The sequence below is a fragment of the Mirounga angustirostris genome, unplaced genomic scaffold (assembly GCF_029215605.1).
Source record: "Mirounga angustirostris isolate CCGP_5_RB_7025 unplaced genomic scaffold, mMirAng1.0.hap1 SCAF_13, whole genome shotgun sequence".
In the NCBI taxonomy this organism is placed as follows: domain Eukaryota; kingdom Metazoa; phylum Chordata; class Mammalia; order Carnivora; family Phocidae; genus Mirounga; species Mirounga angustirostris.
The window spans coordinates 93,008,969-93,024,410 of record NW_026991721.1 but is presented as its reverse complement, the minus strand read 5'-3'; the positions used below and the strand labels follow the sequence as shown (position 1 = coordinate 93,024,410).

At 45.8% G+C, this 15,442-nt stretch overlaps 1 protein-coding gene across 1 annotated transcript in view; it reads left to right on the top strand.

Annotated features, from left to right (window-relative positions):
- The window catches only part of TECTA (tectorin alpha), a 69,584-nt gene that overhangs the window by 48,883 nt on the left and 5,259 nt on the right, over window positions 1–15,442 (top strand). The window contains exons 13-19 of the mRNA XM_064577320.1: window positions 3,459–3,842; window positions 5,750–6,036; window positions 7,483–7,763; window positions 10,701–10,811; window positions 11,964–12,166; window positions 13,173–13,336; window positions 13,786–14,034. Of these exons, the coding sequence (XP_064433390.1) occupies window positions 3,459–3,842; window positions 5,750–6,036; window positions 7,483–7,763; window positions 10,701–10,811; window positions 11,964–12,166; window positions 13,173–13,336; window positions 13,786–14,034 (1,679 nt within the window). The remainder of the gene's footprint in view (window positions 1–3,458; window positions 3,843–5,749; window positions 6,037–7,482; window positions 7,764–10,700; window positions 10,812–11,963; window positions 12,167–13,172; window positions 13,337–13,785; window positions 14,035–15,442) is intronic.

Genomic DNA, 15,442 nt, shown 5'->3' with positions numbered 1-15,442 from the left:
CTCTCCCCGCCATGCCTTTCTCTAGGCCCTTCTGATTTCCTGTCCTGTAAATCTCAGTGAAAGCTTCTGGGGTGTCTATAGTTGGAAAATATGGTGGCTGTGAATCTGACATTTGTAGCTATCTTAGCTAAGGACATTTTTAACTGGAAAATATGGCGCTCAAGGCCAAGAGGAATGGCCTTCCTTCTCTGGGCTATTGAAGCTTCGTGAAAGCGCGTGTGAAGGCTACCATCTCCCCGTGTGCCATTTGTCACTCTGGGACCGTCCCCCAGCGAGCTCTATCTGGACTGCTTAGTGCTGTGCCCCCCACATTCTGCCCTCTGCTTCCCTCTCTATGGGGGCTTCAGCAGAGAGCTGATGAAGATGCCCTTTGTAGATGTCACTCAGTAAAACCTTATGTAACAGCTCACTGAATCATTTACTTTTTGTACTTTGAAATCTTTCTTTATTTGCCGTAATACTAAGCTAGAAAAGGTCTTGCCTGGACAAAGTATTTAGTCTGTGGTTCTGCCTCAAGCCCAGTCTCTGCTGAAATGACGTGCACATCTCATACTGGTGAGGAGAGTATCGAGTATCTGCTATCTGCAGATCTGCAGATCTCTGCGCTGGAGGTGCTCCCGGGGATGACAAAGCATGTCCCCTGCCTTGAGGAACTTAAAAGTCTATTCAGGAGAGAGAAACGTGCACGTTAAAGAACAAGAGAACGATTACAAAATAACCTATCAACGAGTAAAAAATAATACCCTACAGAACTAACCAATTTTAAATGAAAAAGAACAGCAGCACTTAAAAAAAAAAATCTAATTGAACCGTCTGGATTAGAAATAAATTAGGCAAAAAATAAAGAATGTCTCCTTTTTGTAAAAATGCATCGCCTCGTTCAAGAACCATCAGGTTGACTTTATTCTGAGAGTAAATAAAAGAGAGGGAATATGGGGGTTGCTTTAGGTTCATGTTCAATGGGAAATCTGCTTCAGTGTAGGGAGACAGAAGTGGGGCAGAAGATTAGAAAAGTAATCAAGGAAGACTTCCGGGGAGAGGTGGGTTTAGCTCTTAGAGCTTTCAAATAGCTCTTACCGCTTATTTGAAAGGCAAAGGCAGAACTTGTGAGAAAAAAATAACAAAATAACAATTTTTTCACAGTCTCGGAGGAGAGATAACCAGACTCAAAGCTGAAAAAGCACTCTTGCAATCTCTGCTCCCGGGTCCGGAGACTTACTGAAGAGTCTGCATCCATTAGGGGTGTCATGCGTCCCTCAACAGGGTTGCCGGGTGTCCATGGCATCATGGAACGGAGCCAGGTTTGAGCCTCGCTGAACCACACCGCTGGTGGAGGGACACTGAGCAAGCTGTCATCTCCCTGAGCTTCAGGTGCCCTCTCCATGAAATGTGGCTCTAATACCAGCTCCATATGGTTGTTGTAGAAATAACATCCGCCAGGTGCCTGGCACCTAGCAGCTCAGTAATTGGGAGATGCTATTGTGTTTGTTGTTTTTATTCCCTTGAATAGCATTTTGTCAATAAAAAAATCCAGGCGTGTTAATGAAATGATGCATATAAAAGCCCTTGGAACTCTCAGGAAACGCAGGTAGAGAGAGCTCTCCGCGGCTATTAGCACTATAAACATGATTATCCAATTTTTATCAGAAAGTCAGTGGGTTTTGACAACGGCTTCTATCTGGGAAGTAGCAAACTTACAGAACAAATAATCCACATCTCCTTGCCACTATTCAAACAAGCTTGGGGGTTTGGTTATACAACAAATTTCTTTGGAAATAAAGGGAGAACACATCTAGCCATTAGCATGTAGGGTACTCACCCAGCTGTCACTGCCAGGTCTAACTAAGGTAAAGAAAGCCATGCTGGGCCCAGTGACTTCCCTGTGAAGCTAGCTTCATGATCAAGTTCTCCTGGGGGATGAGTTATTTACCCTTTATCATATCCACATATGCCAGGTTATTTTTCTCTTTCTGCCCATGTAATGTCTGACTTCTTATCAGAGAGAGGCCAGACCATTCACTCAATTATTCTGCAAATCTGATAAGAGAAATAAAGTCAATTTGTGAGGCGGCTGGCACCCAGAATATTTTTCAGGTCTGGAAGGAGGAAAGCCTTGGTTCCAGGAATAACTTCACTTTGAGGACGAAAGAATCAGCAGTGGCATCTTGACGTGCACTGCACTGAGAAAACTTGTCCTGGAGATCTCGTTCTCTATCTATTTACCTTCGAATCCAATCATTACTCATATGTGATAGCTGGGATTTTAATAAGTCTATCCATGAAGCCAGAAACAGTGACCAGACAGAAGCAGAGGCCTTCCTGTGCCTAGTTGGCACATCTCTGGAGAGTGCTGTTCTGGTCAATTGAATTAGTGCCTACATCACGGGTCTTTCGAAGCGGTCTACTTGTTGAGACCACACCCCACCTGGACGATCATGACCAATTTCCAACTATTCCCTGGAGTTCTCAATCTAGAACAAGGGCAAGTTCAAGAGCACAAACTCCACCAAGTACAACTGGGTCTACAGATGATTGCTTGTTTGGGGAAGAATAGGAAATTATAGGCTGCCACCATGGAATATGGTGGTTTGCTACAGGTATTTTATGTAACTATGTAATTTCTCACCTTCTCAAAGAGCATGAGTGGCTCTTCTCCAGTAAGAATAGCATCTACAATTTATTGAGTGCTTATGCTACGCCAGGAAACATGCCTTATAAGGTCTTATTTAATTTAATCTTCAGGGCTGCCCTGCAAGACTGTATTGTTACCTCCAATTGAGATCTGAGCAAACGGAGGCTCTGGGAGGTTGGTAGTGTTCCTCAGGGTGGACACGTAGGGTCCAGGGCTGGAACTGAAGCCCAGAACCTCCCTGTTCTCTAGATCCCTCCCTTCAGAACACGTAGGAATGGAGGTCCTTGCCACCACAGGAAATTCCAAGTAGATAGGTAAAGACAAAGTTTGGAATGGCTGTACTCACTGAATGTTGAAATGACTCATCATAGGAAGTGGTTGTAACTTTCTTTTAACCTAGTTAAGATCTGAAGGGCCACTTTTATCATTCTTGAGCGAACTGAAATTTCATCCTCGAGGTGGAGCTGGTGCTTTCCTACCAAATATTTTTCCTCTTCACCTACTTCCCCTAACAGCTAGACATTCACAGGTTGGCTGTGATTAGGTCTACAATCCAGCCGTATAAGGGACCCAAGTTCTGGACGGAAACCAGTAAGACGAAACGGCATGTTGTCTGGCATCCGAGTGGCGTGGAACCGCTGTCTCATTTACACGGCAGCAAACCCCCTCCTGCTCCCTGTTGCAGATTCCAGCCCCCTTGGCGGGAGGCCAGCCCAGCCCCCAGCCCGGGACAGGGTCCAGATGGGGGCGCCCCCCGGGACGCAGGGGGAAGGGGTCCCCCGGGACTGCCCACAGCCAGCATTCAACCCCGCCACCTCTCTTGCAGCCCAAGCAGCTGTTCTGGAACAGCGACTGCACGCGGCGCTGCCGCTGCTTCCGGCGCAACCTGATCCAGTGCGACCCGCGCCAGTGCAAGTCGGGCGAGGAGTGCGCACTGCGCAACGGGGTGCGCGGCTGCTTCAGCACCAAGACGTCCTACTGCCTGGCGGCCGGCGGCGGCGTCTTCCGCACCTTCGACGGCGCCTTCCTCCGCTTCCCCGCCAACTGCGCCTTTGTGCTCTCCACCATCTGCCAGAAGCTGCCCGACATCTCCTTCCAGCTCATCATCAACTTCGACAAGTGGTCGGCGCCCAACCTCACCCTCATCTCGCCCGTCTACTTCTACATTAACGAAGAGCAGATTCTCATCAACGACCGGGACACTGTCAAGGTGACAAGCCTGTGGTTGATTCTTAAGACACGTGCCCCGGAACAAGGGCCTGGTAGGGGACCTTGCGGTTTTTCCGGATCACCCACTTGGAGGATAGTAGGTTGTTCCTCTGCATGTGCCCTACACAGATGACCAGATTTTCAGGAATGAAAGTCTAAAGATTCTGCAGGCCTGAGAAGCGGCCCTGTTTTGTCCTTTGCTGACCCTTCTGGGGCCACTAATGACAGCGTGGCTGCTAATAGAGTCTCAGGTGATAAAACGGTAGATAAGGCAGCTTTGACTCTGGATTAATTTCCAAAAAGCATCTTGTTTGTTTTTAAGAGCCTTTAAAAGTGTTCTTGGCTCTGCTCAGCTGTCTCAAGACGAGCTCTTTCATTTCTGCTATCCTTTCTAAAAGCCAGGAGAAGGCAAGCATTTGCCTATAAAAATAATGACCTCGCTAAAAACCTGATGGAGCATCCCCCACTATCAGAGGGCTCCGTGACGACAGAGCAAGCGAAAGAAAATGGGAGGCTGAATACGGTGGATTTCTCTTAGGTTGGCCCTCCCTTAGCCTGGCTGGCTGGTCTCTGGTGAATCTTAGACTGGCATATTAAATAAATGTGAATCTCCAACCAACCGCCATAACTGATATGGCTCCCCAACTTGGATTCCTCCCGCCCCTTCCATGTAAGATATATTTTGCTCTGATAAACTCTGGAAAGCCACCTCCAGCCTCTCAGCTAATCCAGGCTGCTCACAAGCTGGCAGACCTGAAAGATGGCACCAGTCCCCAGTGCTGTGAGTCCAGCTGGGGAGGGGCAGGGAGAGAGCCAGGACACACACATTAACGTTTTCCAGAATTAAGCTTATTGTGTGTATTCTGCTTTCCGCCACTGGCTCATTGCATTGAGCGTATCTTTGTTTGGAAAATCATCAGATAGCTTAGTGTCCAGCGTTAGGCAAAAGACTGGCGGTATTTTGCAAACTTAAAAGGAAGAGTCTGGATTTTAATACTGGTTTTTAACTTCAGTGAAAGCTGCTACTGTTTTTGACACTCCAGTTCTTCTTACAAATTGGCCCACATAGACACAACTGCATTGCTCCCGAATACGGGAGCTAGAAAGTCAAAATGACCACCCGAGAGAGCAAAACTGACATTATTGCTGAATAAAATACTCCAAGCTGGCCAAAATGGTAAAGAATCATATTTTGCAAAAGGGGTCTGCTTTTTTTTTAAGAAACAAAAGTTACTAATAACCGGGGGTGAGGGGGAATCAATTTATTTGGTAAGTACAGGAAAAGCACATTATGTTCTGTCCTAAGGGCTCAGAAAAGAAACTATTAGAAAGTAGGTGAATGATGAATGCAGAAAATACTGTGCCTATAGGACCGTTGGGGTGGGGGAGACCTCCAGTTTGGACCTTATACACAAGAAAACAATAAACATGGCAGTGATCCCCAGATTCATTTCAACCGTGTTTGACATTCCTTAGCACAGGATTGGGATTTCATTTCAGTAATTGGTTTCTGCTGGGGAAAGTTTTATACAAAAATCCAGCCATTTGTAGTGGGTTGTACTTTTATAATGTTTTCTTATCTTTCTGCCTCCATGTTTTGCTGCTTTGGGGGAACTGTGGACAGTATGACGGGTAAATGCCTTTAAACTCTAAGGCAGTGTTCAGCAAGCTACAGAATTTGACCAAATCCACTTGCTGCCATTTTTTTTAAAAATAAAGCTTTATTGGAATGCAGCCTCCTTAATTTAATTACATATTGTCTATGGCTGTTTTCATGCCCTGAGGGCAGAGTTGAGTAGCAATAGCGATCATATAGCCCACAAAGCCCACAAACATCTATAGTGGCCCTTTATAGGAACAACTGCCAACCCCTACTATAATCTACTTTCTCTACCCCCTCTCCCACAGGTGAATGGCACACAAGTGAATGTTCCATTTATAACTGGGCTGGCAACCAAAATCTACAGCAGTGAGGGGTTCCTGGTGATAGACACCAGCCCCGACATCCAGATCTACTACAATGGTTTCAACGTCATAAAAATCAGCATCAGCGAGAGGCTGCAGAACAAAGTATGTGGTCTCTGTGGCAACTTCAATGGGGACTTAACCGATGACTATGTGACCTTGCGGGGGAAGCCAGTGGTGAGCAGCGTGGTGCTGGCCCAGAGCTGGAAAACCAATGGCATGCAGAAGAGGTGAGAGTTCCAGGTGCTAGACTCAGTGTCCCACATCCCCCCGTGTCCATGACAGGTGTTAATGAGGAATGCACTCTCTAGAGTAGCACCACTCCTCTCCTGCAAAGAGCTGAGCCCTAGGTCTTGGGAGTTTTCATGAGACAAATAGGCACAGCAGAGGCCTAAGTAATTTCTTGAATGGCAGAGGAAGGAACTGGGCTTAGATGATATGATTCCAAGTCTTCATGTCATCTAGCCCTTGGCCGAACAGAAGCGGGTGCCCAGGATTAAACCCTGAGGTCTTGACCAGCTGCCCACCTGCTGGGACTTGGGAGAAAAAGTCCCTTGCTTCCCAGGGCTGGGTCTAATTATGTGCCCGTGACTCTCACCAGAATGCAGGTAGAGTTTGGCAGAGATCAGGAAAGCCTTTTCAAAAACGGAAGTCACCAAAGTTATTATGAGGCCCCTCTCTTGCCAGTTGAGATAGAATGAGTTAAACAAGTTATTCCAAAGGTACTTAATTCAGATTACCTCTGAGCTGCTGAATTTTGTAATACATTTCTGGATCTATAGATATGCTTCTTTTTCATGCTGATTCTTTGCTTTTATAAAGGTTCTATCCCTTGTACTTTAGCATCAGCTAAATGCCCAGATGGGGAAATGACGCACATATAAACAGAATACTATCTCATAAATTAGACGATCCTGAATTATAGGACCCAGAGCTGAAAAAACCTCAGGCAATATCTAGTCCAATCTCTTCCTTTTCTAGGTGAAATGGAAGCTAGAGCAGAATGAATTACATGAGGGGCCCTGTAAGTGGCAAAGTCCAGAATCTCCTCCTGAGGAGTTACGATTCTGTTTGAGCTTCTCCCTTCTTCCCTTTCTTCTTTCCTCCCTTCCTCTCTTTCTTCCTTCCTCCCTTCCTTTTCTTCCTTTATAAACTATTTCAGCTGGATACCAATTTTCTTGTGACGGTTTTGCTTTTGGTCTCTGATAGCTATATGGGAGGTGGTTTAGAAGGCTTCTAGACAACTATACCAACTATCATTATTACTATTATTGATTAATAATAATAGTAACTCTCATTATTATTATGGTTGTTATTGGTTATTATATCAATACCTGTTCATGGTTATGGTATCAATCCTATCGAAGGTTAACAGTTTTCATATCGGTATCTGCCTTTCATCGACACGTTGGCCTCCGACCCATTATTTTAGTTTACCCTCACTTCTCCCGGCGATAGCAACAATAGGAATTACTGTGTCGCTTTCTTAGATGGATAGATTGAGGCCAGTAGCCCTGATTTACCTAAGACCACATAGCTAATTAGCATTTGGAATCCACATACTTCACTGACTTCTGGATTAGCAGATGAGGTAACAGGTGGGGTCTTCCCTCCCAGCGGGGATCTCGGGGGGCTGTTTGGGTCTCGCTTCGTCTGACCAGACGTCTCGCTCCTAGCTGCAACGAGCTGCAGTTCTCTCAGTACGCGGCCATGTGTGATAATGTGCACATCCAGAAGATGCAGGGCGACGGCTACTGCCTGAAGCTCACGGACATGAAGGGCTTCTTCCAGCCCTGCTACGGGCTTCTCGACCCCCTCCCCTTCTACGAGTCCTGCTACCTGGACGGCTGCTACAACCACCACAAGTTCCAGGTCTGTGGCTCCCTGGCAGCCTATGGGGAGTCCTGTCGCTCCTTCGGGATCCTCAGCACTGAGTGGATCGAGAAGGAGAATTGCTGTAAGAGAATTATTTTATTTCTGCGGGTTCTTTTCGAGCTAAGAGAACAGCCTTGCAGGCAACACCGCTTGGGCTAGGTCTGGCTGGCTGGCCTCCACCTTTAGCCATAGGTCTGTCCCCAGGCTCAAAGAGTTGAGAGCTACAGCAGAGATTCTATGGGGACGGGGGCATTTCAGGGGAGCCTCACTCGCCTGTGGTTCCACTCCAGCTATGGAATTTGGGACACCAGCTTGGGCAGATGAGGTTCTTTGGGTTGGAGGAGCACCCGTTTAGTAACTGATGAGGTAGAGGGACGAACATACTGACTGCCTTCAGATCTCGAATCCAGCTCTTCTCGCCTCCTTGAACATGGGTCAGAGCCCAGCTCAGAAAGGGAAGGCATGTGGCAAGTGGCAAGCTGAGTTGGAATTGCACCAACTCTATCTGCCTGCCTTGAAAGGAAACTGTGGTTGGATTTATAAAGGGATTGTACATATATTAAATTAGCTGATAAACCAATGATCTATAGACTCCTTTTTTTAATTTAAATTCAATTAGCCAACATAGAGTACATCATCAGTTTCAGATGTAGAGTTCAGTAATTCATCAGTTGCATAGGACACCCAGTGCTCCTCACATCACGTGCCCTCCTTAATGCCTGTCACCCAGTAGATCTATAGATTCTTATATTTTTTTCTGTAGTAAGAAAATCATTTTGATGTGTAGATCCATTATATTATTTGGCCATTTTCTTACTAAGTTAATCAAACAGATGGAGCAAATATGTATATAAACATATATAAATGTGTCATCACCTGTCTTTTTAATGCAGTATGTAATTGTGGCCAACAGTGTGTGTATTTTGCCAACCCAGTGTGCATCCAGGTACCAACACAAAAACTGGCACATTGCAAGACTGCATGCATGTCAGTAAATTTGCAGACTAAACCTGATCAGGAGTAGGGATGCACTTAATTCAGAACCTAAAAACAATGTAGTTGATTAGAATATGTATCCAATGATTTCAGAAACTCTTTTTTTTTTTTAAGATTTTATTTATTTATTTGAGAGAGAGAATGAGATAGAGAGAGAGAGCATGAGATGGGGGAGGGTCAGAGGGAGAAGCAGACTCCCTGCTGAGCAGGGAGCCCGATGTGGGACTCGATCCCGGGACTGCAGGATCATGACCTGAGCCGAAGGCAATCGCTTAACCAACTGAGCCACCCAGGTGCCCTTGATTTCAGAAACTCTTAACAAGCAAATTACTAGTCTCTCTTGGAAATCAACATACATTTTTTTTAAAGATTTATTTATTTATTTATTTGACAGAGAGAGACACAGAGAGAGAGGGAACACAAGCAGGGGGAGTGGGAGAGGGAGAAGCAGACTTCCCGCTGAGCAGGGAGCCCGATGCGGGGCTCGATCCCAGGACCCTGGGATCATGACCTGAGCCGAAGGCAGACGCTTAACGACTGAGCCACCCAGGTGCCCCTCAACATACATTTTTTGATAACTTTAATATTTTCCCTGTTGTGTTAATAAGCAATAGTTTCAATAATTTTAAAATTAACTGTTTTGAACCTTTAAGAACTTCTCTCTGTATAAGGGCATGTCTTATTTGCCAGTTGGTATATGGACCACCATATTGGTAAGGGAAGTGTTTTTTTTCCTTCTGTGGGCTATAGCCTCCCCACTTTGTTATTCTCTTGGGCTGTTTTCATGTCGTGTTAATCAGCCGTAACATTCGCTGAGTGGCCGTTGTGTGCACTAGGCACTGGACACACTGGTCAAATGAAAGGATCTTTATAAAAGGAAGCCTTTAAAAATAAATGTACTTAAATTATGCTGATGGCTCTCCGTTAGTGGTCTTTCTGGGAATTAAGACAGGGTAATGCCAAGCCATCCCAAAACTCCCACGTATTACAGTGAGTTACTTAGCAGAGGGGCATGGCAGCTGAGTCAGAAGAAGTATCTGAGACAGCATGGGGTTTCGCTTTGTTTTTAAATTCTTGAAGCTAACTTGGCTCATGCTGGGATTGAACAGTTGTTGTTTCTTTAGCACTCACCATCCCATGCCATGATGAATAGGAGGATTATTACATCTGATAGGGAGAAAGGTTCTTTAAATAAAGAAACGAGCATCTAAAAGAAAATGCTCTCAATTAGTGTTTCTTAAACTGGGGAGTTGACGATCTTGCAGGTGGTCTGTGGACTCATCTGCTACAGATATAATTGTTTATAATATGATGATGATGGCACTCCACATACATTTGTTTTTTACTTGCAGTTTTACCCTTGTTGGCAAAACAGTACAATTAATCTAAGTCAGTGCCGGCGAGTTGTGTGTAGGTTTGGGTTTGTCAATTTTTATAAAATTAAGTACATAGAAGTTTATGGGGAAAGTAGACCGTGAATCAAAACAGACCAGCAAGTCCTATCTGAAGGACCTCTCTGGGACTTTACTGGCCCTAAAATTTTCATCCTTAACAAATATTTATTGAGCAGCAACTATGAGGAGGCTGGCTGCAAGGGAGGATGGAGATAAATGGTTGGACCCCACTCTGTGTAAGTGCGAAGATACAAATGCGTGTAATGTTAGACCAGTGTGGTAAGAACAGGGATCAGGGTAGATCTTGGCAGTTCGCTGTGTCTCTGCATTCCATTCTCACCACTCACCTTCCACTGTGTGGACCTTGGGCATGTTGCAGCTGTGAAGTGGTACTTCGTTCGCATGCAGAGCGATCGTGAGGGTTGGAGGAGATACCAAAGCCCAGTGCCAGGGCCCCGATCACTAGTGTTGTCATCGTGTCCTGGAAAGTTGCCTTGTCTGTTCATCCTCAGCTGCCATCTGACCCCGGCCAATTCCATGCAAGTGGCAAGTCCAGAGTGCAGCCACCTGCTGCCGAGCATGGGTGTGAAAATCAAGTCGTGCGTGTTTGTGTTTGTTTTCCTTTTTAGCAGGAGTGGTTGAAGATCCCTGTGTGGGGGCGGACTGTCCCAACCGGACCTGTGAGCTGGAAAACGGAGGAGAGCTGTGTGGCTGCGTGGAGCCGCCCCCCTACGGTAACAGTGAGTGACACCTGCTGCCTGGGCCTGATGCAGAGGCCTGGCGGCCGCGCAGAAGGACTCCAGGGGTGGAGCCCATGCAGCCGCCCTAGTTAGAGACCCACCCCGTGAAGCTTTCATGAGCGTTGAAGCAGAACGAGGAAGCAATCTGACTTCTTCAAAGTAGGCTAATGTTCACTTCCTCGTAGCTACAGCCTTTTCTTCAATAAATGATAACACCTAAATTTGTACATGAATAGAATCAGCCAGTTCCATCTGAGGCCCCATTCAACATCAGAGAGATCCAAATTGATGTTTGAGTCTCACAGGGAAGTCAGGCAGTTTGACGCAAACACGAAACCCTCAGAGTGAGAGTGCCAAGTGCTTTAAGACTGGTTGAAAGCCAGATTAATTGGCCCTGAAGAAGAGACTGCGGGGTTTGAAGCAAACAGTAAACACCTAGGACCCCGTGTCCCACTCCTAACCTCAGTGCCCATAAGGTAGGAAAGGCCTTGTCCCCACCGGGTGCACCCATGATGTTGGCCTGAAGGGGGTGCTGCTTTGCCCCCCCCCCCCCCGCCCCCCAGCCCCGTGCCCTTGCTGGAACCAAATAACTCAGAAGGCATGTGCTAAATTGTAGCATCCTACTTGACTGAAAGATTCCCTAGGAGGGCTGCTGTTCAAGGGCTTCACCTGAGCAGATAAAATCCTTCTCTAGTGCTCGTTAGCTTGTGTTTATGTACTCCTAGAAAATGTCAATTGGCCTAATAGTGTCAAAAATCTCCTAGTGGGGGCTCCAGGAGTGGCCTGCCCGGAGCTGCTCTCACCCTGGGGCACGTCTTTTAGCCTCTCCAGGATAAGCCAGATGCGGTACACAGCTTAGGGGAAAGTAGCTCCAACCAGAGTGGGGCAAGGTCCTAGGTTTGTGGAGAAAAGACAAAACACACTTTACTAGCATGTTAATCTTTTTTAAAAAGCTTTACAGCATCCCGGTTATTGCTTTGAATAACTTCATGTACTCTTTTGGTTAGATCAAAGCTTAATTAGAAACGCCCAGCCTTTGTGTGAAGATCATTAGCCTCTTCTCAAGGATCCAGTCATGGGACACCTCACCCCCACTCCTGCAGCGCCACCAGCTCCCCCTGACTTGCCTTTCATACTAACTGTTCCCTGCAGACTCCCATGACATCATTGATGCAGAGGTGACCTGCAAGGCGGCCCAGATGGAAGTGTCCATATCGAAGTGCAGACTCTTCCAGCTCGGCTTTGAGAGGGAGGGTGTGAGGATCAATGACAGACAGTGTTCCCACATCGAGGGGGAAGATTTCATCTCCTTTCAGATCAACAACACCAAAGGGAATTGTGGCAACATCGTGCAGGTGAGAACCTGGGGCCGGAAAGGACATCCGGCTGAGGTAGTGACAGCCCCGAGGGTTTGCACGTTGGGTATCTTTAAAGCCAACTTCAGGGTGGTTTACTTAGAAATATCCTCCGTGGAAAACAACACAAGACATATCCGACATGAAAGACATCGAGGAGAGAAGAATCATCGGGTGCTGAGTGGTTAATTGAACTGAAAGATCAGGATAAGTGACAGGCTCCTGTCCTCGGTTTGCGCTGTCCACTGTCATCCTTTGCCCTGCATGTTGACAAATTTTTGTTACCTTGTTCATGCTTCTCTTGTTCTTCCAGGTAAAGGAAGCGTTTTTGGGGGGAAGGGTGTCCCAGACACCATGTAACAGTTGGCTGCAGAAATACATCAAGGTCCCAACTTTTCATGTCACATTATCCAATGTATAGGTTGGCAAAGCATCTTGCTTCTTATCCTCCCGTTACCCTCCTTATCCTTCTTATCCTCCTGTTCCTTCCTATAAAATATATATGTATGTATATGTATATATATTATATACATATATAACCATGTTCATTAGCACTTTATCAGGGAATGAAAGGAGTGAGCAGTGCAACTTGCCTTTGTTCATTGTGGTCCTTGTGGGAAAGTCTGGTAGAAGATTTGGTGCAGGAGAGATTTTGGATTAGGACTTGAAAAAGAAGATTTATATTACCCTGGGATGGCAATACTTCATGCTGTCCCCAGCTTGGGTTCCCACAGATAACTAGGGCTGGTTGTAGTTAGAATTCAGGGTACATGGATTCAGCTCCGTGGACACTCAAGGTTACCAGACTGAAGGGTGCTGTTGACATCTATTGCAATACTTCCGTTATTATTGTTAGTAAATGCTGAAGCTAGCTCCATTCTGACTTATACCAGCCTCTGGGTTATGTATGGAATGAAGCCATTTCTCCACTTTCAGGGCTGTGGATTTGAAATGCAAGCCACATACTCCCACATGTAATGATTTCTGACCTTCCTTTGCTCTGCAGTCCAATGGCACTCATATCGTGTATAAAAACACAGTCTGGATAGAAAGTGCCAACAATACGGGCAACATCATCACTAGGGACCGGACGATCAATGTGGAATTTTCGTGTGCTTATGAGCTGGATATCAAGATCTCTTTAGATTCTGTTGTGAAGCCTATGCTAAGGTAAAGAATCTCATGGGCTGTATGCGTTGCTTTGTCTTTTCCTTGACAGTCAAGGTTAGCATAATCAAAATTGCTTGCTAGCATTTGTCTTTGAAACACTAGGGAAGAAACAGTTCATATTTTCTGCACCTAAATGCCTCGGACCAGCACTGTGCAATAGAACTTTCTACAATGATGGAAATGTACTGTCTTACTATCCAATACAGTAGCTGTATGTCAAAATTGAGCAATTGAAATGTGGTTAGGGGTGCTGAGGAATTGATTTTTTTTTAATTTTATTTAATTTTCATTTTAATTGCCACATGTGGCTTTCCATTTTGGGTACCATTTTGGACTTAACGCTTTGCTATCTGCTTTGCCTTCCCTCTGCGTTTTCGGCTTGAAAATGGTAGCAATTGAATACATGTGATTGTTTGGGGTCCCTTGCCTCATGATTGTTTCCCTTTTAGTGTCATTAACCTCACAGTTCCAACCCAAGAAGGCACCTTCACCACCAAGATGGCGCTCTACAAAAATGCTTCCTACAAACATCCTTACCGCCAGGGTGAGGTGGTGTTGACAACTCGAGATGTGCTGTACGTAGGGGTCTTTGTGGTTGGAGCTGACTCCACACACTTGCTCCTGACACTGAACAAATGCTATGCTACCCCCTCCCGTGACAGCAATGACAAACTCCGATATTTCATCATTGAAGGAGGGTGAGTGGCCTCTTATCAGAGGACAGCCTCAGAGCCTTTCAGATAAATACTGGTCCACGTCAGGTTTTAGAGGAGAGAGTGGGAGCTAATGTTGTATTGTGCATCCATGAACCAGAATGCTCTTAACAGCCTGTGAGGTACACATTGGATGAGCAATGAGCAGGCTGAGGCTCAGGAAGGCCAAGCAACTTGCTTAAAGTCACAGAGCAACTTAGTAGCAGATCCCCGAGTCCTTGTGGCATTAACTACAAAATGCTTTGTTTGCAATGTGATCCAAGAGGGGATTGTGTCCTGCCAACTTCGAGTTTCAGCTTGAGAGAAATGTGGATCACCTGCACAAAAGTGTATCGTGAGAAGGAATGGTTGGTGAACAGGACACCTGTCAAAATTTGAAAAGAACTAGAATAATAGAACAGAATAAGAGAGTAAGTGGAAGAAACTACAATAGCCTATAAAATCAAGGAGTTTCTTCTTATTCACTGCTAAATGCCTGGCACCTACTATGTTTTCTGAAACGCGGTGGATATATAACAAAATTTACAGAAGGAATGAATCAGAAGAAAAGACTATAGACCAAACCACAATAATGAGAATTATTTTTATTTTTTAAAAACTGGTTATGTCAAGTAACAGTAGTTCTGGCCAGCTGTGAAAATTAAACAAAGACAGACTAACAGGAGAAAAGCATACACATTTATTTAATATGGGTTTTAGGTGACACAGAAGCCTCCATAAGGAAATGAGGAGAAAGGAAGTGGTCGAACCTGAGAACTTTCTGCTAGGTTAGACCAAGAAGGGACCATGGAGAAGTATGAGAGGTCAAAGGGTATGTGGTAAGTGTAGTAAACTGGGGGAAGCTTAGCAGAGCCTCTTGGTTAGGATTCTTCCTGATGTCCCTCTGTCTTTGGAGGTAAGGATGCTTCTTTTGTGAAGGAGGGAGGGCCCCTGGCACCTGAGGGCTTTTTGACCTGCTTCAGGAGAGTGGAGTCAGGGGAAGGCCACTGTGACCTTTCTGCCTCTGCTGTTTTCTCAAACTCCTTCACCTTAAAATACTCAGTATGCCAAGGGGCCCGATTTTGGGGGGTACCGTGTCCTGACCCCCATGACTAGCCTGGGCCGACACCCACCCTGAGGTGGTCAGGGAGCTCTGTGGATACTACAATTAGCTTCAAGGTTGAAAAGGAATAGTTTCTCAGAAGAAGGTATGGTTCTGGGCAAACTGAATATCCATGGCTTTGCAGAGAAGTTAGGTACACAGTTCACCCAGGGTGACTCAATTAGCCAGCGGCAGAGAGGAACCCTTTCAAGTATCATGACACACAGCCTCCCTAACCGTCTGGACAGGACTTGTGTCACGGGGTGCGGAGGCTTTTGACTTCCTGAGCTGGTTCTTGGGCTTTTCAGAGGC